Below are 23,954 nucleotides of genomic sequence, written 5' to 3' on the forward strand. Positions count from 1 at the left end.
GTAACAAAGGGAAGCTAAGTGGGAATTACATTTTGAGTAACAGCTTTTTGGGTTTGAGTATGTTGAAGAGATCATGATGCTAGAATCTGACTCTGTCATATTTGCAAGAGGCTGGGAATAATGTTTCTTGAAAGCAATTAATCAGGTGTTCAGCACTGTGTTGAAACTGAAACAGAAACTTTCTAGTCTGTTGCTCCTTAGCCTGGATTTCTTCAGTGGGACCTCCGAACTTTCCACTTGTTACACACAGTACCTGCACTGGATCAGTGTCGTGTGGTCTTCAACTACACTGGTACAGTTATGTATGGAGGTAAGATTTCTCAGTCTTAATTGCTCTCCTTGGACACGTCTGGGTGGTGATAAATAGGTATTTGTTCAGCGAAATTGGAAGCTTCAAAATCTGTCTAGCTGCGGGCCTTTCTAGCATATGTGAACTGGATTTCCACTCCCTCCCCTCCAGGAGTTTATGCTATATGTAGTGCTGACAAAGACAGTTTTCTCTAACATCAATGATATCAAAACTCATTTGTGAGATAAAAAAATCAACCTTTTGAGAAAAAAAATGTGTATATCAGTAGACCTGATGATGCTTGAGAAAGTAATTTTATCCTCAATGTTTAAGCTTCAGTGATCATTGCTAGTAATAAAGGCAACTCTAGAAGAGAAGATCTTAAATGGGTCTTGCCAAGCTATTAAATATGAAGAAAATTCATGTCGAGTTTGGTTTGATCTTAAGTTCATTAAAGGTAATGACAAGTTGAAGGTGGGTTTGTAGAATAATCTTTCCTTGTATCAGCTATGTTGCAGGCAGATGATGAAGATGACCTTTTGGAAGAGAGAATGAGAAGTCCCTTTGGCTCTTCTTTCAGGACATTCAATGCAACTGATTATAAGCCTATAGGTAAGAGTAAAAGAGGAGCAAATTGCCTGGTCTGGAGGTTTGAAGTTTTATTGAAAGTTCTTAGTAAGATTTACTTCTTCCTCCCCCCTGCATATGTGACAAAACAATTTTTGCTATGATCTGTTCTGATCAAAACATGAATGTCAGTTTAATGCTGAAATAGGTTCAAGTATCTTCTGTTCACTGTGTGAACTTACTTGCTACCACTCAGCAGTTCTGGCTTTATTTTCCTTTCTCTTTTCTAAGCAGGACATAATCTGAGGTAGTAGGTCATTTGGCCAAGATGTTATTGCTTGTAATTTCAGGAAGGACCTTTTTTATTTTCATCTTATTTTCCTTTTCCTTCCAGCGTTTCCCCATGCTGGTAGTCTAAAATGTCAGTTTGGCCTTGAGCTTGCAGAGCTTCTGCAGCTATACTAATGACTGCTATAGACATAAATGTGGCTTTTGCTGTTAAAGGAGGTACAGCTCATAACTCCGTCCTCTGGTTGCCACCTATCTTGAAAGATTATCTGTTATTTACTGTGTTTAGGAAAGTCAGTACATCTATTATCAAGGGAAGAGGCACTGCGAAGACCAGATTAAGAAATTACCTTTTTTTTTTTTTGTCTCCAACGCTTCTGTTCTTTATTACAGGTTGTTACAAATGTCCATTTCACTCAGAGTTATCTGCTTTTAGATATATATGATTAGATTTTGTCTTCTAGCAAGCATTAAGTAATATGCAATTAACCACTGAGTTCATTTTATGATGTTTTCCAGCTACCATAGATGTAAAGCGGAATATCTTTGATTTGTGCACAGACAGCAAAGACTGCTATCTGGCTGTCATTGAGGTAAAGGAGCTAACCGTGATCTGTGTGCTATGCTTTTTCCCTTCTTTTTAAAATCTTTGGAACTGATGATTCTGGAATTGCTACTGTTAAATTTGCATCCTAAGTGGTGGTGGTGTTTTGATGGTGTTAAAGGTGCTGTTCAATTCATTCGTCCATCTACAGTTTATGCTTAAAAGCTATCTTTTTCTGCCTTGGACTCTTCAAATGCTTCCCACTTTAAAATAACTGTAGTGGCTTTGCTACTCAGAAATGCATTTTTTACTATTTATATGAATGATGTAGTGCAAATTTTAATAGGAAATTAAATACCTGGAAAATGCTGTCTGCCTTGGACTTCCCATGGAGCTTTGCTGTGGATCTCTTTCTATTCCTTTCTCATGCATTTTCCTAGCAAAATCCCAGAAGCTAAGAACTTGAAGCAGAAATTACTAAGTGAAACTTCTCATTTGTTGGGGGGGAGAGGAAGTCACATTAAACTAATGGATCCAGTTCTTTGCTCTTTAATATGTTGTCAGTACTCAGTTTCTTGAACTGGCTATATACACGTGGCCAATGGGGCCATCAGACTGCTGTCTTCTGTGACTTTTTGGTAGTTTTTAGCCTTCTCTCAAGGCACACAGTTCAGTGATACTGTAGGGAGGCACATATGAAAAGAGGGGTTGTGCAGTTAAGTGAGGACTAACCCACCGTGTGTTCAGGATCCAATAAGGGTTTTATGAAGTCTGTGTAAGAGCACAACTCATAGATGGCAGAAGCAGAAAGTAGGTATTTACATCACTCCTTAGCTAGTCCGTGAAAATAAAAGACTGCCTTTTAGTGCTAATTGTATAGCTGCTAGTAAATGGGAGGGAAGGATTTTAGTCGTGTTTCTGTAGTTGAAATCAGATACAGTGTTGAATATGCATGCAAAACTGAATGCCTGGGACTAACTGTGTGGGCGTTTCCCCTTCAGAATCAAGGGAGCATGGATACTATGAACATGGATACAGTTTGCAGACTGTATGAAGTGGGCAGGCAGCGTTTGGCTGAAGATGAAGAGGATGAAGAAGAAGATCAGGTGAGAAACATGGCATTAACCCGCTTGCTTAAGAGTAGCTGTTATGCAAGTATGTGAAGCCACAGGTGTTCAGTTACTACCCGTAAGCTACAAATGCCTCATTTGGTCCCATCAGAAAAGCAGATCTGGCTGAGGGCACTGAGTGCTCCCTCATTAAGTTCACAGATGACACCAAGTTAGGTGTGTGTGTCGACCTGCTCAAGGGTAGGAAGGCTCTGCAGAGGGATCTGGATAGGCTGGACCAATGGGCTGAGGTCAACTGTATGAAGTTCAACAAGGCCAAGTGCCGGGTCCTGCACCTGGGGCACAACAACCCCAAGTAGCATGGGGGGCAGAGTGGCTGAAAAACTGCCCGGAGGAAAGGGCCTTGGGGGTATTGGTCGATAGCCTGCTGAACGTGAGCCAGCAATGTGCTCAGGTGGCCAAGAAGGCCAACAGCGTCCTGGCTTGTATCAGAAATAGCATGGCCAGCAGGACCAGGGAGGCGATTGTCCCTCTGTACTTGGCTCTGGTGAGGCCACACCTTGAATACTGTGTTCAGTTTTGGGCCCCTCGCTACAAGAAGGACATCGAGGTGCTGGAGCGTGCCCAGAGAAGGGCAGTGAAGCTGGTGAGGGGTCTGGAGAACAAGTCGTGTGAGGAGTGGCTGGGGGAACTGGGGTTGTTTCACTTGGAGCAAAGAAGGCTCAGGGGAAACCTTATTGTGCCCTATTGTGCCTTAAAACACAAAAAAATTCCACACTGAAAGGGTTGTGAAGTATTGGAACAGGCTGCTCAGGGAAGTGGTTGAGTCACCATCCCTGGAGGTCTTCAAGAAATGTGTAGATGTGGAATTTGGTGACATGGTTTAATGATGGGCTTGGCAGTGCTAGGTGAAAAGTTGAACCAGATGAGCTTAGAGGTCTTTTCCAACCTAAATGATTCTGTGATTCTATATATTTGTATTTCCCATGAGAAAGCTGGCTTTGCCTTTTCTCAAACGAATGCCAGAAGGTAATATTTTGGCATTTTTCACAGTGTGTGGAAAGATGGATTTCTGATAACCCTTTTTGTCTTGTTGCTATGTTAAAGCTTTCACTTCATAGTTCAGAACACTGGACAGCAGATCCATGGAAAGTAATTGTCTTTGCAGGTAGCTGTTCCTGTTACAATTTCACTATAATTCTGAAGATAAAACAGTAGTTTGGCTTTACATACATGGCTTTCCCTCCTGTCCTCTGTGCAAGGATGCAATTGAAATCTTGGAATCATCAGTCACTGTTTCTGTCCCTAAACTGGTTGGATTCAGTTCAGGAACTTTTAGGTTAGGTGAAGAGTAGAATTCCTTGTGAAACAGTGAAGGGTGTTGGGAGGGGCGGGGGGAATTACTGTTCTTTCCAAAGTGTTTCTACTTTCCAGCCATCCAGTGCTTGCCTCAGCTAGACGTTAGTTTCCATTTTTGTCTCTGCTTCCACTGTTTTTCTCTTACGTTCAGTTTCAGTGAGCATATGCACGTTTTCTTTATAAAAATCCTTGTAGTAGAAATTGATGTTGAATTGTACAGTGATTAACTGGCAGCTGTTGAGGCACCGTGTTGTGATATCACTGGTGGGTGTTGACTGAAGTGGAGATGTGTATTTGTGACAGAGGACGCAGTCTGAATGCTGCTGGTTCCAGACTGTAACACAAGGTACCAAGCAAAGATCTATCAATCAGATAGATCAAAGATCTATCTATCATCTATAAAATGTAACTGGGGAGGTGTCCTACAAAAAGAGGTGGCCCCAGATGTAATTTAAGCATGCCAAAAGCTTTTCAGTAAAGCTTATGGAGTATTCAAGCAAAGCTGCCTCTGGGATCAGTTGGCAAGCCAAGAGTAACTAGCGGACCGCACATAATTGCTGCTTTTATGGTCTTCATTTCTGAAGTGTATGGATGTTTCCTAGACAGGAACTGTCTTTTAGGAATGGTTGCAATCTAGTTTCTTTAATAAGAGTTCTGACTTGAATATTGCATTTATGAATCCAAATTCCATTCAGTCTCTATTTAGCAACATAAACTGAAAACCTTGCACTCTGTCCTGTAGCTGTTCATTGCTGTTCCTCCAGATTTGTTCTAGTCCATCTGATACAGGCTTACAAAATACATCTTTTGTCTCCATGGAGATGTCCTGCATTGAGCTAGAATGAGTAGAAAACTTCCAGAATTAAGACAGTATCTCTCTGGCTCCCTTGCTTGTTAAGGTTAACCAGGGTAATTTGTTTCCTGATGAAAAAGACCTCTCTCTGTACACATGCACTCACATGGATGTAGGTGTAATGTTCTTTCCTGATCAATTTCTGTGACTTAAGCTTTGAAAGATTGGAATAAACTTTCAAGCTTGTTGGGACTTGTCACAGATATTATAAAACACCTGGCTAAAAGATGCTTTGAGTTTTTTTCATGAACGTGGTGGAGGGGAAATTCATTTGAATCAGCATTAATTATGGTACCTCTCTGGTCAAGATTTTCAGAGTAGATACTGATATATTTGGCCCCTGTATCCTAACACTTCATGCAGGTATGTTGTGTAAGACCTACGTGTGTTCATAGGTATATTTTTTTGCCTGTACAAAAGCAGTAAGGGTGCCAGTAGAAGCAGGCTTGCTTGGGCAAGCCCTGTTTAGAAGTCACATGATGCAGAAGAAAGTCATTGTAAAAATTGGGTTTGAGGGAAGTTAGCCATAAGAACCGTGGAGAAAAATATCTGCCTGACATCTGGACAAGGGTCAGATAATAGGTCTGCAATATAGGTCTGTGGCAATATTTTTTGAAAAGCAAAAGCTGAGTCCTTAAAAATAGGCCAGATATTTATAGGCCACACATCCCTGCTGCCTTTCAATTCATTTTCTTACTTCAGTTGAGAAACAAAACAACTATATTACTCCCCCTTTCTCAAGTTAACCTTGTAAAATCAACTGATCTGTTACATAAATTACACACTAATTAAATTATCAGGCTGATTTGGTTGGTTTGTGCATGGTACTGTTGTGCTAAATCCTTTTGCTTTTGTTTGAAATACTTGAGGAAAAACAACACTGTTGCTGGGTTCTTCCTTTGCTGTTACACCAGCCTTTCATACTAGATGTCTAGAAAGCTGTATCTCGAGTTGTGGCCAGTAATCAGTATCGTCAGGACTTGTTAATCAAAACAAATACTGAATGGATATTGATGCTCCATGGTCCATACCTACTGTAGTAACTGAGTGAAAGTGAAGAGGTGATGTGCTTAGCAAGAGGTGATAGGTAAATTTTTTTTGGCTGGATATTATCCACAGCACAAAGATTAGTATTTTATAGCAGAGAATTTTAATTTTGGCTTTTTATGCATTATTTCACTGTTGGCTGAGTATCTAAAGGGGTCCAACAGTGACCGATGGCCTCACTTGCAAGTATTTGCACGTTCAGCTATGGGGAAATAGGCTGAGTTCCCCATTATTCAGATTGCAGTGAGACCCTCCTCGTGCATTTGTCCCTATTCTGATTGACTCTGAGAGACTTCACAAAAACAAGATGGGGATTCGAGCTACTTATACCAAGACTGGGCCATCTTTTGGTTGTTAGTTTGCTTAATTCTTCAGTTCCCTTTCTTGGCTGGTTGGTCTCTCTGGTGTAGTTAGGCAGACCAAGAATTGGTGCAAAGAAAAGTGAACGTTGTGATCTGACCTAGAAGTGGTGCGTGGCAGTTGCTGTGGGCAAGAAAAGGAGACCTCAGAAATATTAAACAATCAGAAAAGCTAACAAAAGTGAACTGGACGGGCTGACCACAGAGTGGAGTCAAAACTGGGAAAATGAAGTCTGGATAACGATCGTCTTCTGAGTTAGTTAAGGGATTTTTAGTGTCTGTATTTTTACCTCTTTTAGTTTTTCTTTTCCATATTAGTTCTTTAAGACCTCTCTTTTTTCTCTGTAGTACATGCTATGGATGATGTTACACCTGTGAGGCTCAAATATTCTCAGTTATTCTTGTGTTTAGATAGATTTATGGCTTCAGCAGCAGATTGCGATTGCCACACTTAGCTGTCCCTGTCCTATAAAGTGTGTTCTGCTTCTTTTGCCAGAACTGAAGAACTTAATAATCCTGCACTGCTTCTGGGCTATCTAAATGGTGATGGTAGGTGTGTAATTTGTCTTTTTACCTTGGTTTGGAAAATTCTGGGTGATATGAAATGAAAGCTTTGGAGTTAAGGCAGTAAGTACTCACAAGAGAATTGTCATTCTAGCATATGCTTTAGCTAGGATGGAGAATGGTTTTCTTTGTGTCTTCTTTGTGATCCCCGTTTTGACTTTTATTTTTGGAATCTATCTGCCTGCAACAGCAATTCCACTGGATTTTTATTGCAGTTGTTTTGATACGGGCTTGTTTTCATGCAGATATTTGCTGGAAAGGGGATGGGTCACTTTAATCCTTTTGGCAGCTTGTGCCAAATCACCACCATGATTTGATGGTTCTCAGCAGCTGCTGAATGGTGACTTGCATGTTCCTCAAAGCAGACGGTGACTCTGGAGTGAGATTTATTATCATCAGATGCATATGGTTGTGTTACAATGAAAACACTTCATTGGCAAAACAAAGTATTGGTCAGTCCCAGCTGAACAGGCCAATCCAACAGAGGCCCAGTTACTTTGAAGGTTTTGTGTGTCTGTGTCATGGATACTTTTTCATTCATAACAGGTGAGTAATTATTGTTAGACAGGCTAAACTGATGTACACAGACTAAGAGAATAACTGGGTTTTATTTCTTTACTCCTTTTTTTTGCCTCTGTGACATGCTGTGTGCCACATCCTGTATTAAATCTGCACGTACTTAACTTCTGCATAGAAGCCTGTGGTGAGATTCCGTGCTTGTTACACATGGTAACTTCTGTACGTTCCCAGGCTTCTGTGCTTTCAGTACTTTGACCTCCATAAATGGCTGTGAAGAAATTCTGATGCTGGAGCAGCCAAGAAGCTAAAAGTAGGCGCAGCCTTTTAATGTGAAGGAGAGGTGTACTTAGAGTGAGTTTAATGGAATGGTAATAGCAAGTGAGTTAGCCAAGGGGAGGGAGGGGCCTAGGTAATTCAGAAGGTAAAATTCCTTGAATACTTGACTCCCTAGAAGGACTGCTGGCTATATTTTAAGCTTTTTCTACTGCGCATTGTTCTGGGAGTGTTAAGAAGTGGGTAGGGGAGGAAACCGGATAGAGGGCTCTGAAGTGACTGAAAAACAGACATTGTCACTCCTGAGAATTGCATAGCAAAGGATCAGAAAGTACTAAAGTGCTATGTGGTGGTTTGGAAACAGAGAACAGTTGTCAGAAGATGTGACAAGGGGATCATCTGTGGAGAAAGATAAATTATAAGAGGAGGAAGAGATTTATTCCTCTGGAGTGAAAAATATTCTTCAGTGAATTTGTGTTGGAACAACAATTATGTTCTTTTTTATGAAGGCAAAGCCCCTTCCTGTGCTGGAAAAGAGGTAGTAATTTAAGTAATACTGTTATTTTGGAAGAAGTCAGACTACTAAAAATGAGTTTGCTTTTCTCAAGGAGAAACTTGGGGGAAGAGGATGAAAGAGAGGGTAAAGTATTTGCTTTTGCAGGAGACCACCTACTAGGTTAAAATCAACAAATTAGTGTGACTCTGGGAAATGTTTCTGGTTTTTGTTTTTTTTTTTTTTTTTTAATAAAAGAGAAAGTTTATAGAAGCAGATGTTTACCGCCACATGATTATGCTTACAGAGCTAAGAAGTGAGCTTAAGTGAGAAGACGCTAAGAGCTTACAGAGCTTAGCCAGAAGTGAATTAAATATGAGCTGAAGGATTTGAAAATGTGGCGGAAGCTTCAGTGACACTTGATTAACCATTTTACAGGTAAAGGAAAAGGTAACCTCTCAAACGAAACTAAGAATAGAGTAATATAACATATTAGGATTCAAACTGACAGTTGCAATGGGAAGTGTGTTCTCAGAGGAAGGGATTGTTGCTGGAAAGCGTCTGCAGGGGAGAAGTGTTGACTTGGAAGTGATGACAGGAGGTGAGGATGGGGCTGGGGAAGGAGCAGCCAGGAGCTGATGACAGCTGAGCAGTTCATATAGCAGTAGCAAAGGAAACTCAGCAGAGAACAGTTAACACAAGGACTTGTTTTGGACTGAAATCAACCCGTAGTGAGGAAGAAATAAGTGAGCTGAGGTCTCAAACTCTGCTCATCTGATCATAGAAAATTTTGAATTCTGGAAATGTAAGAAAACACTATAAAAGGACTGTTTATAAAGTAAGCTGCTATAACTTATATTTCTGTTCCACTCTGAATATGAAACGAGCAAAGTTTGAAAATTGTATGAAAAACATGATGGGAACTTAGACTACGTGTGTACCATGTCCTCTGTTTTGTTTAAAGTATGTTTTGGTAAGGTATTTACTGAATAGAAAAGAATTCTGTTATTTATTGGAAGCTTTCTTCTAATGCCGTTGAGTTTGCAGAAGGTCACTTCCATTCAGGGACATGTGGAGAAGTATGCTGTGGGTTCAGTGGTGAACAAGCTTAATAAATTAGATCTGACTGAAAGGTGTCTGGTAGACCAATGTTCTTGAGATGTTGGAGGCCTACAGGATCTTACAGAATCTGTGTGTATTATCTCAGGGAAGAGGAAATTGGGCTCAACCATAGTTGACATCTGAGATCAGTTTTCAATGCGTTGCAGTTGGTGTATGGTATTGTCCCGTCTAATGAGTAGAAATTGCTTCTCCCAATTCATCAGTAATACAGAAAACACACAAGTAGATTGCTACATAGAGGGAATTGTCTGTTTTAGAAACGAAACTATTGGGAAATTCAGAAACTCTAATTTTCTTAGTATTCTATGCTTCTGTAGATGCTGATTTATTCTTTTTAATCATCCTCTGGCAAAGCTTCTTCCCTGGAAGCTGCAGTAAGGAGAGTATTGAACAGCTTTGGGAGAACTTGGAAGCTTTTCTGTTGGGTTTTGTTTACTTGGGAAAGTTTGCTGATCCCGTTCTAGTTGTGCCGCAATCTGTTGTCCACATATACAAAAATATAACCTGGAATAAGGTTATTTCTGCTCCTTTGGCTAGGAGACTTGCAGCCTTAGCTTGAGATGTAACTGCAGTGCCGAAATGTTGTAAATTCTGCCTAGGGAAAAAGTATTTTGCTTCAGAGTTTAAGTGAAGGATGGAGGTTTTCCTGGGGCTTTGCATGTTGTGTTGAGAGAGATGAACACCAGTGAATACGTTAAGTATCAATAACCTGTACTACCCAACGAGACAACTTCATTGAATTTTGGATGTGCAAAATAAATGGGTGAAGGAGAACAGTAAGGAAGTCGATAATGATGATGAACGCCTATGTGAAGGGCAAGTGAAGTTGCATGCAAATCTGGATGATATCCAAGAACAATATGGAAGTAAATATATAAAGCTTGAACCAGAGCAAAAAGTATTCACTAAGCTGTGAACAGGAGGTAAATACTGACAACATGACTTAGGTGGAGCATTTCTTTCTGTAGCAAGTTGCTGTAGCGCTGCCACCCCCACATATACCATTCCTTAATGGGATGGTGTTTAGTTTTTTCCTGTGTAGCTACAAACCATAACTCATTTGAGCTGAATCTGTTGTGCTTTCTGAATGTTTATTTAAGATTGTGAACGGGTAGTAGAGTTAAATTACTGGTAATTTGCTTGGAGATGATCTGGAGATAATCTTATGCTAAGTAACTAACTGTGCTGGTTCTGTAAGCTAGATGTCCAGCTCTTCTTGGACTCCATCCCTGTAAATTTGCAGGTGCATTCAAAAGCTGACGTGAATCACATGCCATCTTAATCATCCTTGAACTAGTTCCAGGGGTATGGACCGTGGTGAGAAGTGATTTATTTGTTACTGTGTAAGTGGGTTTTGGTAAGTTAGTGAGTGTTGAGAGATGTCTCTAAGACACAAGACACAATCAAAACGAGTTGTCCCATGCTGCAGTCGTGCCCTAGAAGAACTGATAGTTCTTGCATCATTTATACTTGCATAAAGTGTGTAACTGATGGTACTACACATAACTGAGATACTTACTTAAGACTTTGAGTTGAACCGAGTTTTGTATAGATGACCTTTTTTCAACTTAAGCTTGCCTTTATTTTTTTCAAACTGAATTGTTAGTTTAGTCAATTTTGAGGTTAAACTGGGGCCCATCCCTTTGGAGACATTCTACTTGTATCTGTGGATAGCTGTTGTGTACTAAAGTTGAACTGTTATTTTATATATAGTTTTATATACAATCTATATTCCTATAGAGATTAACACGTATCTATAGAATGTATAAGAATGGATTTGAGCCTTGTTAGCTATCAGTGAGTGCTGTGGTTTAAGTTGTTCCACTCCTTGCATCTAACTATCAAAGTAGGGTGAGAAAAATCTCAATTTTCTTCAGACAGGATCTTCTGTGAAGCTATTTTATTCGCAATTGCAATGGGGGGCATCCTGCAAGCAGGAGCGCCCAGTAAAAGTTTACCCTGACCTTATATCCCCTATGACCCAACACCTGATTTCTCCTGTTTCCTCACTGGCTGAGTACTACAGGTTCACAACCTACTTGATGCACTTCTATACCATACGTGTACAATTTTACTTGATCAACCATTAATTCCTCCTTTTCTTTTTTTTTTCCTTCTTCTCTCATGACTACAGGGCCTGTGATTTTTGTTCTTACTAATTCTGCACTGCTCATCCTGTTTTTCTTAGCTATCCTTATTCTGGGACAGTGGGACCTTCCCCTTACCTGTTTAACATACTCTCCACTGCTGGGCTCTGGAGGATAGAAGGATACCTACAGGCATTGAGAGGAGTTAACGATGGCTAAAACAATTCCTTGAGGGGTTGTGGTTGGTTTTTTAGTGATATGGAGTTTGCTGGTCCTTGGGTACCATGTACCAGGTTGCTTATCTTCACTGTGGATACAGGTGCGTGCGTGTTTGGCAGGTGTGCGTGCTGATTCTGCCTTCTGGCAGCACCAGTGCCATTGCCCAAAGCTCTTGGGAAGTCCTGAAGAGTTAGGAGCTTGCTTTGCAGGTTTCTCCTTCACAAATCTAGATGTGGTTTGGAATAACTGTTCTGCCTGTCCTCCTTGTGATGCTGCACAAAGATTTTTTTCACAGATCTTGATCAGTACGCCTGTGGGTTGCTGGTGAAGGTGACGTGCCTTTTTTTATCTGTATGTGGATCCCTTGTGTGAGACAGTTGTGTTATCTGATGCGGGTATAGCCTAAATATTGCTTAATAAGCTGAGTGTCATTTACAGATGTGGTGTGAGGCAGTAGCAAGCGGAGACTTCCTGAGCTGTGTGTCCCACAGCTTGGGTTGGGGTGCACAAGCTCAGCATGCTTACCCGAGAGACATCGTGGCACGTGCATGTAAGCCTTGTGCTCCGGGCTGGAGCATCGCAGTGTGTCTGTGGAGTTCTGTGCCTGTAGGACGGTCAGAAACTACTGCAGAATTAACTTAACCTGGTACTTAGCAGAAGCCCCGCAGTTTCCTGGTTCCTGTTTCTCAGTGACAGCACTCCTTGCACTGTGATCTGTGTCATTCAGCTCAGCACTGATCTGCAAGGTGTGCATTAGGTACACGGCTCTGCCTGTCACATGCACACAACTTCTTGTCGCATGGCTTTCACATTATTTTCTGGTTCTGATTTCCCAAGGACAGGTATAATTGTGATCTCATTTTGCTGTTCTTAGGTGGTTTTAAAGGTGTGGTGGTTTGATTTCAATCATGTGCTTCAAATGAAATAATTTAAACTGGGAAGGAGGAAGCATGCATTTCAGCTCTCTAGCTTTCTGTTTGTATTTTCACAAAGGATTTTTCCTCACTGGTTAGTGGGATCCTTCAAAGTTAATTTGCAGCTAAATACACCCTTTCTGTGTAATTCCCCAGCTAAAATAAATCCTTGGCTTCATACAAATGCCATCTCATCCTGCGTTTGAAGGATGGTATTGCTGTGCATGTCTTGCCTGAAGCTTGAATGGCAATGTTAATACAACAGGTTTTCCATTTGTTATCGAGAGATTAAGTGTGAAACAAATTGTTATTTTGATATTTTCACTTAAGTTGTGGGATATATTTAGGAAAAAATGCTTTCAGAAATCCAGCAGTTGTGGAAACAAAGCGGGTACCTAGCTCACTTCAGGATCCTTTGGGTTTCTACTACGTGGACTTTAAGTGAATCTCGTCGACTGTACATTTTTTTTTCCTAACGTCTATGGTAGTGTCTCTATCTCCAGACACTGTAAAACTTGTTTTTTTTTTTTGGGCTTTTAAAAATGAATTGGTCTCCTCTTTTCCAGCTTCAGGGTTGTTTAGAGAGTGAAAAAGGAAAATAAACTCCCCTGCCTTTTCAGTTTTCAATCAGTATTTCAATTCTGAATAGAGTAATAAAGTTTAAGACAGCGATCTCTCTGCAGACACTGCATAGAGCAAAAGCAGAAATTATTAAGGTGTCAGCTTTTATGCTCAATTCAATGTATTACATTGGGAAGGAGGAAAACTGTACTTAACATGGCACTGCTGTTCAAAATGGCAAGTAAGATGGTTCCTACTCGTGGTGTGAGTGCAATTCAAGAAGCAACGTCCTTTTATTTGAGAACTCATTGACTCAAAGTGAAATTTGCAGTTGCTAAAAATAAGCATAACACGTGTTATTAGAACTTTACGTTTAACATAAACTCTTTTCAGAAAGAAAACTGCATGGAGCAGACTGATGTTGTTCTTTAATCTCCAGTTTAAATAACGCACACTTCAGGTCCGAAGTGAAGGAACAATAGAACTTGACCAGGCTTTTTGCATGCCTTGTTTCTTTTGTGACAGATGTTGCATGTGTGGGGGTGTTTTTTTTTTTTTATAGCACTAACTGAAGAAAAAGTAGGCTGGGTGGTGTGTGTGAAAGTACTTTTTTTTTTTTCTTTATGGATCTGGTAATCCAGTAGTTAAAACACAGTGTGAATGGAGTGAGCTGGAAGACCAAACTAACCCTTGCAGTGGATTGTTAAATATCTATCTTAACTGCCTCAGAACAACACAAAAATGTGTTCCCTTCCCCAAGCAAAGGGGCAAGTAAGACTGAATGACTCAAGAGCTGCCTTCTTGCCCCGTGAGTGCGTTCTGTTAAAGAAAAGGGCTGTGACTCTGGGAAGATGCCCAGGTCTCAGGAACCCTTTGCCTGAGTCTTGGAGACTTCCTGCGGCTTGGCTTGGCCTGTGCTGCCACTTCTGGCCTCTTGTTTGTCTGGAAAGATGATAGGATGGTAACAGCTTCTTCTTACTTGGCTAGACATGGATTTCTGGGTTTGATCTGTACAATGAGAAATTAAGTTGCTTTACTGAATGCAAATTCTTATGATTTGATAGTAGGAAAAAGAAAGATCGTGATCCACAGCTAAATGCCAAAGATGAGCCTACCGAGCTGCTTTAAGCAGGTGTATCATCCTCAGCTGAGTGATTACAAAGTTGGTATAGGCTGATGTTACCTTTAGCTACATTTTATATCTCATCTAAATCAGGATGAGAGACTGAACGTCTGTGAGACTGAACATCCATGCTGCATTTGATGCAAAGGCAAGGTTTCTATCCAGCTGAAACTAAAGCAGTTTGTTCAAGGCTAGCAATAAGCCGTTGGATTACTGCGTCTTGCAACACGTCCTTCTCAACATGTCCTCTGTATGGTGAGGTGTTGATGGCTGGTGTTGGAGAGGAGTTGAGCCGGTGGTGTCTGTGTTGCACCAGCCTTCTGCAGATGGAACTGCAGGCCCACAAATGATCCAGCACACGCTGCGTTGTGTAATTGTGGAGGGAAAGCGAATATATGTAGTAACGGGTCGTGTCTGGATGTGGGGAGAAGTCGAAACTATAGGTGTGTTTTCTTCAATTATTCTTACTGCATTTTGCATTTATTTTGATATCCGCTGTGGACTATTTTTCTGTCTTTGTAGGAGGAAGAAGAGCAAGAGGAAGAAGATGACGACGAAGATGATGATGATACAGATGACCTTGATGAGCTGGACACAGACCAGCTGCTGGAGGCTGAGCTGGAGGAGGATGAGAACAACGAGAATGCTGGTGAGGATGGAGAAAATGACTTTTCTCCCTCTGATGACGAGGAGCTCGCCAACCTCCTGGAAGAAGGTGACGAGGGTGAAGATGAAGACTCAGACGCTGATGAGGAAGTTGAGCTGATTCTTGGAGACAGTAAGTGTGTACTGAGCTTGGTGACCAAAGCTGACCTTGTCCCCTGTTTGATGTCATGACAAATGTGCAGCACCTGACTGAATTGACCTAGTTGACTTTCTCCCTCGATAGTATGAAAGGCACAGTTCATCAAGCTTGTTCAGCTCTGGCCTCTCTTAGTAATCTGACAGTAAAATCAGTTCTTATCTGAGAGAACAACTGTGAGTTCTGGAAAGGAAGGCGGCTCCTTTCTTCAAGAGCTCCCAGGTACATGTGTAAGATCTGAAAGCCAGGCCAAGAAACTCCATGTGAAGAAACCTTGTCTGATTGTTGCCCATCCTGCCCTTTAAAGGACACTGGTTATACTGTTGCTTCACCTGTCTTCTCTGCCTTACTTGTACCTGTAAGGACAGAGAAACCTTTTAGCTCCTTGGCTCTGTTCTTTCTCTTTTGCAGTTGCTTAAAGTGCAAAGTCAGCGTGGCATTTCTGGCTTTGCTTCCTTTTTTTTTTTTTTGACTATTCTATTGCTAATGTCACTTTGAGATAAAATTGAAAATGTTCTTTTTTTCTGGCATTCCGTAGATATAGAAGCTTGAAAAGTTAATACAGTGTGTGTGTAGGAAAGAAAGGTCTGAACTCTTTATCTAGCAATTCAGTTTGCAAAAAGGCTTCTCAAGAAAGAGAAGGTGAGTAAGGTAGTGTCAGGCTTGGGATTTGTGCCTTCAGATTCTGTTCAATTTTTTATTATTATTTTTAGCAAAACTTTTAAGTATGTGTGGCCAAGCTGCTTAGATCTTTTTAACTTCCGAGCTGTGAAATGGGGGTGATATAATTGCCTAACAGGCTGATAAGTAATTGCAGTGAGTTGATTGAAGCCCTGCAGCAATAGGGGATTCACATGAGAGCTAAAGGTGGGAATTGGTCTTCTCTGCCAAAGCACTGGAGGACTAAGTGTGCCAGGCCCCTGTTTTGGCACTAATGTGGCTGGCACTGGTTCACGTCCCTTTTTTCTGTTACAATGAAGCTTCCTCCTCTGACTTCTCTAAGGGCATGACTACCTCAGGTTGCTACATTTTATTTTTTGGTGGGGTCAGTTCTTTTGAAGGTGGTAGCTATACTCTGCAGGACCTCATTAGCCCCTTATGTAGCTCAAATTCAGGAATAGGGTATTGCACTTGTGCATTTTGGGGTTGCATGTAACTTTTGCCTGTCCCGTTAGCTGTCACGACATTCCCGACAGCTCCACTTGTGTTTTGTCAGGGGGTGCAGAGCTCAATGCTATTGAAGGAGAGCTCCCAGCATGCTAGAACTCGGATTGCCCAGAACACCAGTTCAGGCCAGTAATTCCAGCAGCTATTCCTGTGACAGAACTGGATGCTGCCTGACAGTTACACTGTGTGCTCTGCGGAGCGCTACCCGTTATGACGTGGCCACACCTGTGTGCTGTTTATAGGTAGAGCCACTTGATCAGAATTTGGGATCTCTTCCTGCAGCAGAGCTGCAGCCAGCCCATGCTGTGGCTGTGGGTTGCTTGGAAGCGTTGTTGGGAACTTCAGGCAGGGAGAGCAGCTGTGCCAGGCTGATGGGCGGGTGGTCCTTGCACAGCATGCGATGAGTGGGCTTCTGGGGCTGCTGCTTTTTGTTTCCCATAGAGCGAGAGCAGTTAAAATCTCCCTCTCCTTTACTTATGCTGTGGTCCTGAGCTAAAAGTGGCAAGGGCATCGATGACCAAGACACAGCTGGCAAGAACAGATAAGCTTGGTGATGAATTTAGAATGCTTTCTACTGCCAACCTTTGCTCTACTTGGGTTGAACCTACATAATGTACAGTGGGTGTGCTTTAAAACAAATTAATTCAAAAAAGAGCTGAAGCAGAGAAGTGAGTGGTTTCATTTCCTCATGCTTTAGAAGAGATTTTTTCCTGTTCAGGAATAACCCATGGAGACGTTTTTAAGTGTGAATTTGTCTTGCTCCTCCTTTGTCACCACTTTGGGGCATGCGGACCTGTTTATCTTGTCCAAAGCAGTTTGTGTGCTATGCACATCTCCTAGGAGCTTGTTCTGGGCCAGTGGGGTGTCTTTTCTGAATGCAGGTGGGGGCGTACCATGGAAGAAAACTGAAATTCTCACCTGTGTCCAGGAGAGGAATAACCTGGGAACGTGCTGAATTCCAGTATCTGTGCCGATGCCTTTCAGCACCTCCTGGTGCCTTGCAGCAGCATGGCTGACTTGTTTCCTCAGCTCTCCTTCTGTAATCTGAAATGGCAGTTTCCAGGTGTGTCTATAAGCTTCTCCCAAGCATTTTGTTGCAGTCAGGTTTACTTACAGACACAGAACTCAAAACTGTCAGGTTCTGTGGTGGACTGGAGCATAAGGAGCTAGGAAATCCCCTTTCAAAGCTTTCCCCTGGTGTTAGGAAAGAACTTCTTCAGCTGCTCTTTTCCAGAGCTCATGGATTACCTCCCTTGTACTTCTTTCCCTCTTACTGCATGAGTGTAGCTGCTGCAACTCGGACTGGTGCTTACCAACTCCCCTCGTGTTGCTGTAGCTGTTCAGGGAGCACTGACGACCCCTCAGTGTAGGCTCAGTGCGACGGCAGCTGAGACTGGAGCTGGTCCCAGTGGAAATGCAGACAGAGGTATGAGGAGGAGTGTTCCCAAGCTGCTGCTGCTATTGCAGTTTCTTTCCCTGCCACTTACCAGTACAGGCTCCTGGACGGGCTTGTGCCTTCCCTGAAGCTTCTTCAAGCATTTCATCAGCAATTGCTCCTCTGCTGCTTGTTCCTCATGGGGAGAATACCACGCTCCTGGGTGGGTCTGGCTCCAGCAGTTGGGTCTGTCAGAGACCTTGTGCACGTAGGTGGATTGAGGCCAGAGGTCACCTGGTGTCCAAGGAATTTTAAAGCAGAAGGACAGCCTACACATCTTAGAGGTGTCTTCAGGGAGGAGGGTTGGGGGAAAGGGTTTGTGCCCTTTGCTGCTTGTCTGTGATTTTTTTTTTTTCCTAAGGAAAGCATCTGAGAAAGGGTGAACCTTCCAGAAGGTCTGGCTTACCTTAACAGGCATTTTAGAGTTCCACTATAACTGAGATGGCTAAGAGGAAGTCTGTTTTTTGTTTTGTTTTGTTTTTAAATATTTTAACACCTAGTTAACTGCAGCATCCAATGAATTCACATAAGAAAAAGAACCATCGTCATCTGCAAGGTAAGGCAGGAGGCCTTTCTGCCAGAGCTGCTACCACTTCCCTCTTGTACAGCTGAGGGAGGAGAGATTTTCTAAGTTAAAAAGCGTGTGTGTGTGTGTGTGACTGCTTCTGGCAAATCCTTTCATGTCCTCATTCTACACCACAGAGGAAAACCAGCGAAGGCACAGCTCCCAGCAATAGGCTGCAGGTCACCGTTAATAAGTGCTGTGCAGTTAAGTTAATTTATGGTAACCTTTGGGGTTAGAGGAAGGTGCTAGTCCTGAGTGTACGGATTACTTCCCCTCAGCGGGGAGGTCTCTGCTGTGCTGTGCCGAGGGGAGTGTCCTTCTCACGCTGACAAAGTCTGGGTCCAACCTGCTGCACAACGAGGTAGCCCTGTGTACGTTACACGGAGCCCGTGTTCCACTGCATCAGCTTGGTGGAACTGTCCAGCTTGCTTTGAAATAACAGCTGTGAGAAATGTCCAGCTCCCAGCACGATGAGCTGTTGCACTCAGATGTGCACAGTAAGTTGTGCAGGGCAGCTCATGTTCAGGTCCCTTCCTGCTGGCATCCTTCTCTCTACCTTGTCATGGGAAAATCCTGCCAGCTAATGCTGCACCTGGGAGAGCTGCTCCTGACTCTCTGCTCTAACAGGAGAATGCAGCTCTGGTGCAGGTTTGCTAACTGCTTTTGATGGATTTGAAATGCACTAATGGTGCTAGCTGCCCTCCTTAGTGCGGAGGAGTTTCTGGTCCCAAGCAGACGATGGCCATCTCCTTATAACTATGCCTTGCTTAGCCACCCTTAGCCGTGTTTGTGCACCCACCGAGCCTAACCTACCTGTCTTCTTTTCAGCTGACAGCTCAGATAACTCTGACTTGGAGGACGACATAATCTTGACTCTGAACGAGTGAGGAGCGGCTGCCAGGCCGGGGGTGTTGGCAGGAGGAGGCGCTCCCTTCCCAGCAGAAGACTGGAGACCAAATTGGAAACCGATTCTGAGCACCCCGACCCTTTTCCTCCTGGGAAAACCTGAGGAACTCCAGCCCATCCGCTGTGTTGGTTTGAGTCAGTTTGAGGCTCGGGGCTAAGCCCGAGGCTCTACAATAAAGAGACCTGGGGTTAGGCCTCTTTTCTCTCTGCCTTTTTTTTTATTTTTTATTTTAGGCTGAGATGACTCTCCTCTTCAAGGAAACTTCTGAAGATATTTCACAATATATTTTCTTTGTATAAAGTTCTTTCCTAAAGAACAGAAATAGTTTTATATAAAACCAAAAAAAAAAAAAAAGGCAGGTGTTCTAGTAAAGAGGGGATGAACTTTGTATTCCTGTAGTACCTTGTTACCATGGGGTAGGTTTGGGGGAGAAAAATTGTTTAAAATTAAAAAAAAAAAGAGGCATTTTTATGCAACTACAAAATGAAATAAGAGGATCATGGTTTCTAAAATGGTTGAGGAGTGAGAATATCTTTATTTTAAATATGATTTATTTTTTAAAGAAAACACAACAGGTGTTAGCCACCTGCTAGTGTGCCATGTGTTTCAGATGCATATGTCCCCCAGGGAAGAGCCCTGGGGGTGTCTGGTAGCTGACTGTGCAGGCTGCTCGGAGTGGAGATTCTCGCTGTGACACCAGCTGTAGTGGGAGGCTGAAAGCCTGGCGTGGCCTCGTCGGAGCCTGGTATTCCTGAGGACATAGGAATCTGGGGTTAAAGTTGGAGCCCTCTTTCTCCCCTCTGCCCTTTGTGGTTCAAGTTTTTTAATCTTTTTTTTTTTTTTTCTTTCCCTTTTTTGCCCTCTGTGTGGAAACTGCAAATTGAAGGCCTTTTTCTTTAATGTAAAGTGTATTTATTAAAAAATTAAATAAAAGGACATTGCTTTTTGAATTGTATCCACCCCGGGAGTGGGAAGTCCTGTCTGTGTCCATGGCTGTGAGCTGTGGCCGTGCATTCCTCTGCCCCTCCTGCAGAAGCTTCCTCCAGGAGAGCAGCAAGCTGTAGCTCCTGGCTCAGCCGCAGTAAGGAAAAGCAAACTAAACAAGGGCTGAGATTTCAGAGGGTGCAGGCTCCACCTGCTGCTTCAGCCCACAGCACCTCCTGGCCCTGCGAGACATTTCACAGCCTGTGGCTTCAAATCTGCCTTCCCGGTTTGCCTGCCAGCCTTGAATTTTCCACGGGGGTGCCGGCAGCACGGTACCGCCTCGTCCCTGCTTTGTGGGAACAGGAAGGGGCTGCTGCTGCCAGGCTGAGGCTTTGTTTAAAGGATCACCAGGACATCCACTCTGCGGTTCAGCTCCAGGAAAGTCCTGCCACCCTGCTGGTGTGTTTCAGAGGGCAGGAGCGGCTCCGGGCCTCCTCGTTCAGCTGTGGTTTGGCGTTGTGTAGGCTGCCTTGTGGCTATGCTGGCAGAAGGCAAATGAGGTGCTCCTGCCTGTACATGACAGCAGGCCCTGCCCTTCAAAGGGGGGAAATGCTGCAGCTGAATGTGAGTTCAGCGTGTGGCACACGACTGCAGAGCTGGGTTCTGTGAGTCAGCTCAGAGGTAAGTGTGCTCATCGCTTGCTCAGATGGTGCTGCTAAAAGCATTCTTTCCTCCCAGGTGTTAACATCCACTCAATTTCTTACCCTTTCTCTATTTTGGCCACTTTCAGCATAGAGCTTGAGGCAGAACAGGGAGCTGGAGGCTTCTCACTCCTTGCCACTCCATCGAGTTTTCCACCAGGAACTGTGCTCATTTCAACTAAGGCTCAGCATTTTGTTGCTCGAAGAGGAAGAACTTTCTTTTTAACCAAAGGAAGGGATAGCGTTTCTTCGTTCCAGCAGTGCTTATCCAGGGCTGCTTGTTAATAATTAAAAAGAAAGGCTGCTTCTGCAACTTATAATGGATAATTGTACCCTACAGAGTCGATAAAGGTGAACAAGTTGTGATTACTACAGCATTTAAGACCAGCAACTGGAGCAGCATTCTGATTAAATAGGGAATTGAAAACTGGATCTGCCATCCAACAGCTGTGGAAGCCAGCCTCTGCCTTACCAAAACACATCTGTGCAACTTTACCTTAGAAAATGTGCTGCTCTGGAGGAGAGGAAAAAATCATAGTGTGTGCCCTACTACTAATAACAGAGGAGAGATACGAAGTACGTGTGCAACCCTTCCCTCCCACACCTATCTTTATTGACTGAAGCCAAAGGGAGCGGGTTTGGGGCCAGTGCAACTGCAGCAGGGGAGGCAGGACCTGGGTCCTGCAGCCTGCACCTTAGCCAAGGTGTCGTGGGGTATTTCTGCTGTGCACCTAGCGCAGATGTTGGCTTAGTGGGGCTGCAGGGGGCACCTCCATGTGCTGCCAGCTGAAACACACCTCCTGCTGCAGCAGAGCACAGCCTTTGCCCAGAGGGTGCTGCAGCCCTCCCACGAGGGGGGCAGAGGGGAGGCTGAGCCCCAGCCTGGCCATATTCCTCCCACCCTGGCCCGGAGGCTGCTGGCCCTGCTTGCTGTGCTCCAGCACAGGGCTGCAGAGTGCACGTTGCACCCGTGGCCATCGTGCCAGAGGCAAGCGTGGTGGGGCAACGAGCTAAGGCTTGGCCGTGCTTCTTTTCTAATAAACAAAGACAGCCAGCAACCAACCTTAGGAGAGGAGATAAAACCCAGGGTACTGACAGTTTTGTTTTTTTCTTAAAAGAAAGATGCACTTAATTCTAAGCACTGATGCTAGAGAGCGGGTGCTGCTGCGCTCCTTTTGTAAAGTTGGAGCACGTAAGGAAAACACCTTTACACCTGTTAGATTGTGTGTAGGAGGCTGAGGTGTTGCTCACACACACGCACACAGGCTCACAGCAGTTGGCTGCCTCACTGGGAACAGAAAGCCCGTCATTAAAAACAACTCACCCAACCCGAAGCACAATTTTAGTACTTTTTAAAAAAAGAAAAGCTGTATTATTGTTCAATTGCCTCAAAAATGAAGTAGGAGAGGGGGTATTTCTGGTGTTTCCCTGGCTCTGTTGTTAGGTAGGTGCAGCTTTTATCCTTTAGGGACTCCTTTCTCATCCCACCTCTCACCCTGGCACACCGGGCAGCACCACGCACACTGCCGACTGCATGGGCACTGCTGACATGGAGCAGCCTCGCTGACAAAAAGCTCTGCTCCTGCTGCCTGTGGCCATCAGGGGTATTTAATAGCCCTCGGGTTCACGCTCGGTGGTTACAGTCGGTGACATTTGGCACTGGCTGCATTACAACAGCAGCAGGGCCTCGGGCACAGGGTTAAAAGGCCCTGGGACAGGGTGGTGGTGGTGCTGGGGACACGGCTGGGCTGCAGGGACAGCAGCGCTGCCCTGAACTGCACCCTGCGGGCCTTGTCACTGCACCCAGGCCTTGGGACAGCTGTGAGTTTTCTGGGGTGCCTCAGCAGGGGGAGTATCCCCTCACGAGCCTGCTAACTCAGCAGATTTACTTGTAGCATGATCATAGAAAATGTTATCAAACAAACCCAAACCCAACCACACTTGGTATCAATACATCAAATTAAGCACCAGCTCATACAGCATCGCTTGATGATGTCCCTACTGTGAAACTGCAGGGTTAACACTATATTTATATTAAAAAAAAGGCATAGACGCATCGTTAGGCTGAGTTATGCTCCCTGCTGTGTAGGTTTTTGCCACCAGTCACACCTGAGAGCAGTTTTCAAAGGGCCTTTGGCAGCTGGCAGCACCTGAGGCTGCTCAGTCTCACACACAAGCGCAAAAGCCTCTGGGTCTCCCAGGCTTCTGCTCACTTGCTTACCACCAAAAACAACAACAAAGAAACCCGGCAAGTTTAAAGAAACCTTTTTATAAAAAAAAAAAAAAAAAAAAAAAAAAAAGAAAAAAAAAAAGTTTTTAATCCCCCACACTTCTGTAAGTCTTCTAAAAAAAAAAAAAAAAAAAATCTATAGACATAGTTTCAAAATACTAAAAAAAAAAAAATAAAAATCCCCAAACAGTGTGGATTTTAACTCGTGGTTAAAATAGTTCCCACAGCCTTAAGTTACTGCGAAATCAGAGCTGCAGCTGGGCTGGCTCCTGCCTGCTGGGAGCCTTCACCTGGCCTAGCTCCTTGCCCAGCTGTGCCCTGCGGGGTTCCTGCAGCCGCAGCCAGGTGCTGCTGGTGGTAAGGCTCCGCGCTTCCTGATAGCCAGATGGTTTTCTCTCTTTTTTGTGAACTTGCAACCAAGTTTTAACTTTAGCAAAAAAAAAAAAAAAAAAAAGATTATCTTTCGATAAAGGCTTTCAGATAGTGCAACGGGATTGACTACGCAGAAGGGCACACATACAGAAGTCACAAAACCCCTTCACGCCCTTTATTTGCTTGTCTACATCTAACACAGGCCCACCAGGGTTCCCACTTCAATGACTTTTTTCCCCTTTTTCTCCTACTTGATTTTTTTTTTTCATTTTAAGAAAACCAGGAATGTCAAACCTCATTTCTTTTTTTTTTTTGCCCAAGAACTTCTGACCGAGCCCCGTATCGGCTGCTTTCAGACCTCACAGACCCGAGTACAGAGTTGCCTCCTTAGCAGCAAACCTTTTGCCTGAAAATCAATCATAATTTTTTGTTGCGTACTAAAAGCCATTTCTGTTCTTAGTCAGGATTTGCTTCCTTGGTGGCTGGCTTCCCGGGAACCGTCAATCCACAAATAGAGAACCAACAGGAGTGCTTCAGGACTTAAATTTGTGAAATAAAAAGCAAACAGATCAACAAAAAGAGCATGAGCATCTTTCTCTT

At 43.4% G+C, this 23,954-nt stretch overlaps 1 protein-coding gene across 1 annotated transcript in view; it reads left to right on the top strand.

The window, feature by feature from the left end:
• Nucleotides 1-20,082, top strand: part of DCAF1 (DDB1 and CUL4 associated factor 1) — a 51,056-nt gene extending 30,974 nt beyond the window's left edge. The window contains exons 19-24 of the mRNA XM_068694759.1: nucleotides 217-310; nucleotides 797-901; nucleotides 1,664-1,737; nucleotides 2,690-2,794; nucleotides 14,774-15,029; nucleotides 19,049-20,082. Of these exons, the coding sequence (XP_068550860.1) occupies nucleotides 217-310; nucleotides 797-901; nucleotides 1,664-1,737; nucleotides 2,690-2,794; nucleotides 14,774-15,029; nucleotides 19,049-19,107 (693 nt within the window). The 3' untranslated portion in view covers nucleotides 19,108-20,082. The remainder of the gene's footprint in view (nucleotides 1-216; nucleotides 311-796; nucleotides 902-1,663; nucleotides 1,738-2,689; nucleotides 2,795-14,773; nucleotides 15,030-19,048) is intronic.
• Nucleotides 20,083-23,954: the final 3,872 nt, after the last annotated feature.

Source organism: Anas acuta, chromosome 11, assembly GCF_963932015.1.
Source record: "Anas acuta chromosome 11, bAnaAcu1.1, whole genome shotgun sequence".
Taxonomy (NCBI): domain Eukaryota; kingdom Metazoa; phylum Chordata; class Aves; order Anseriformes; family Anatidae; genus Anas; species Anas acuta.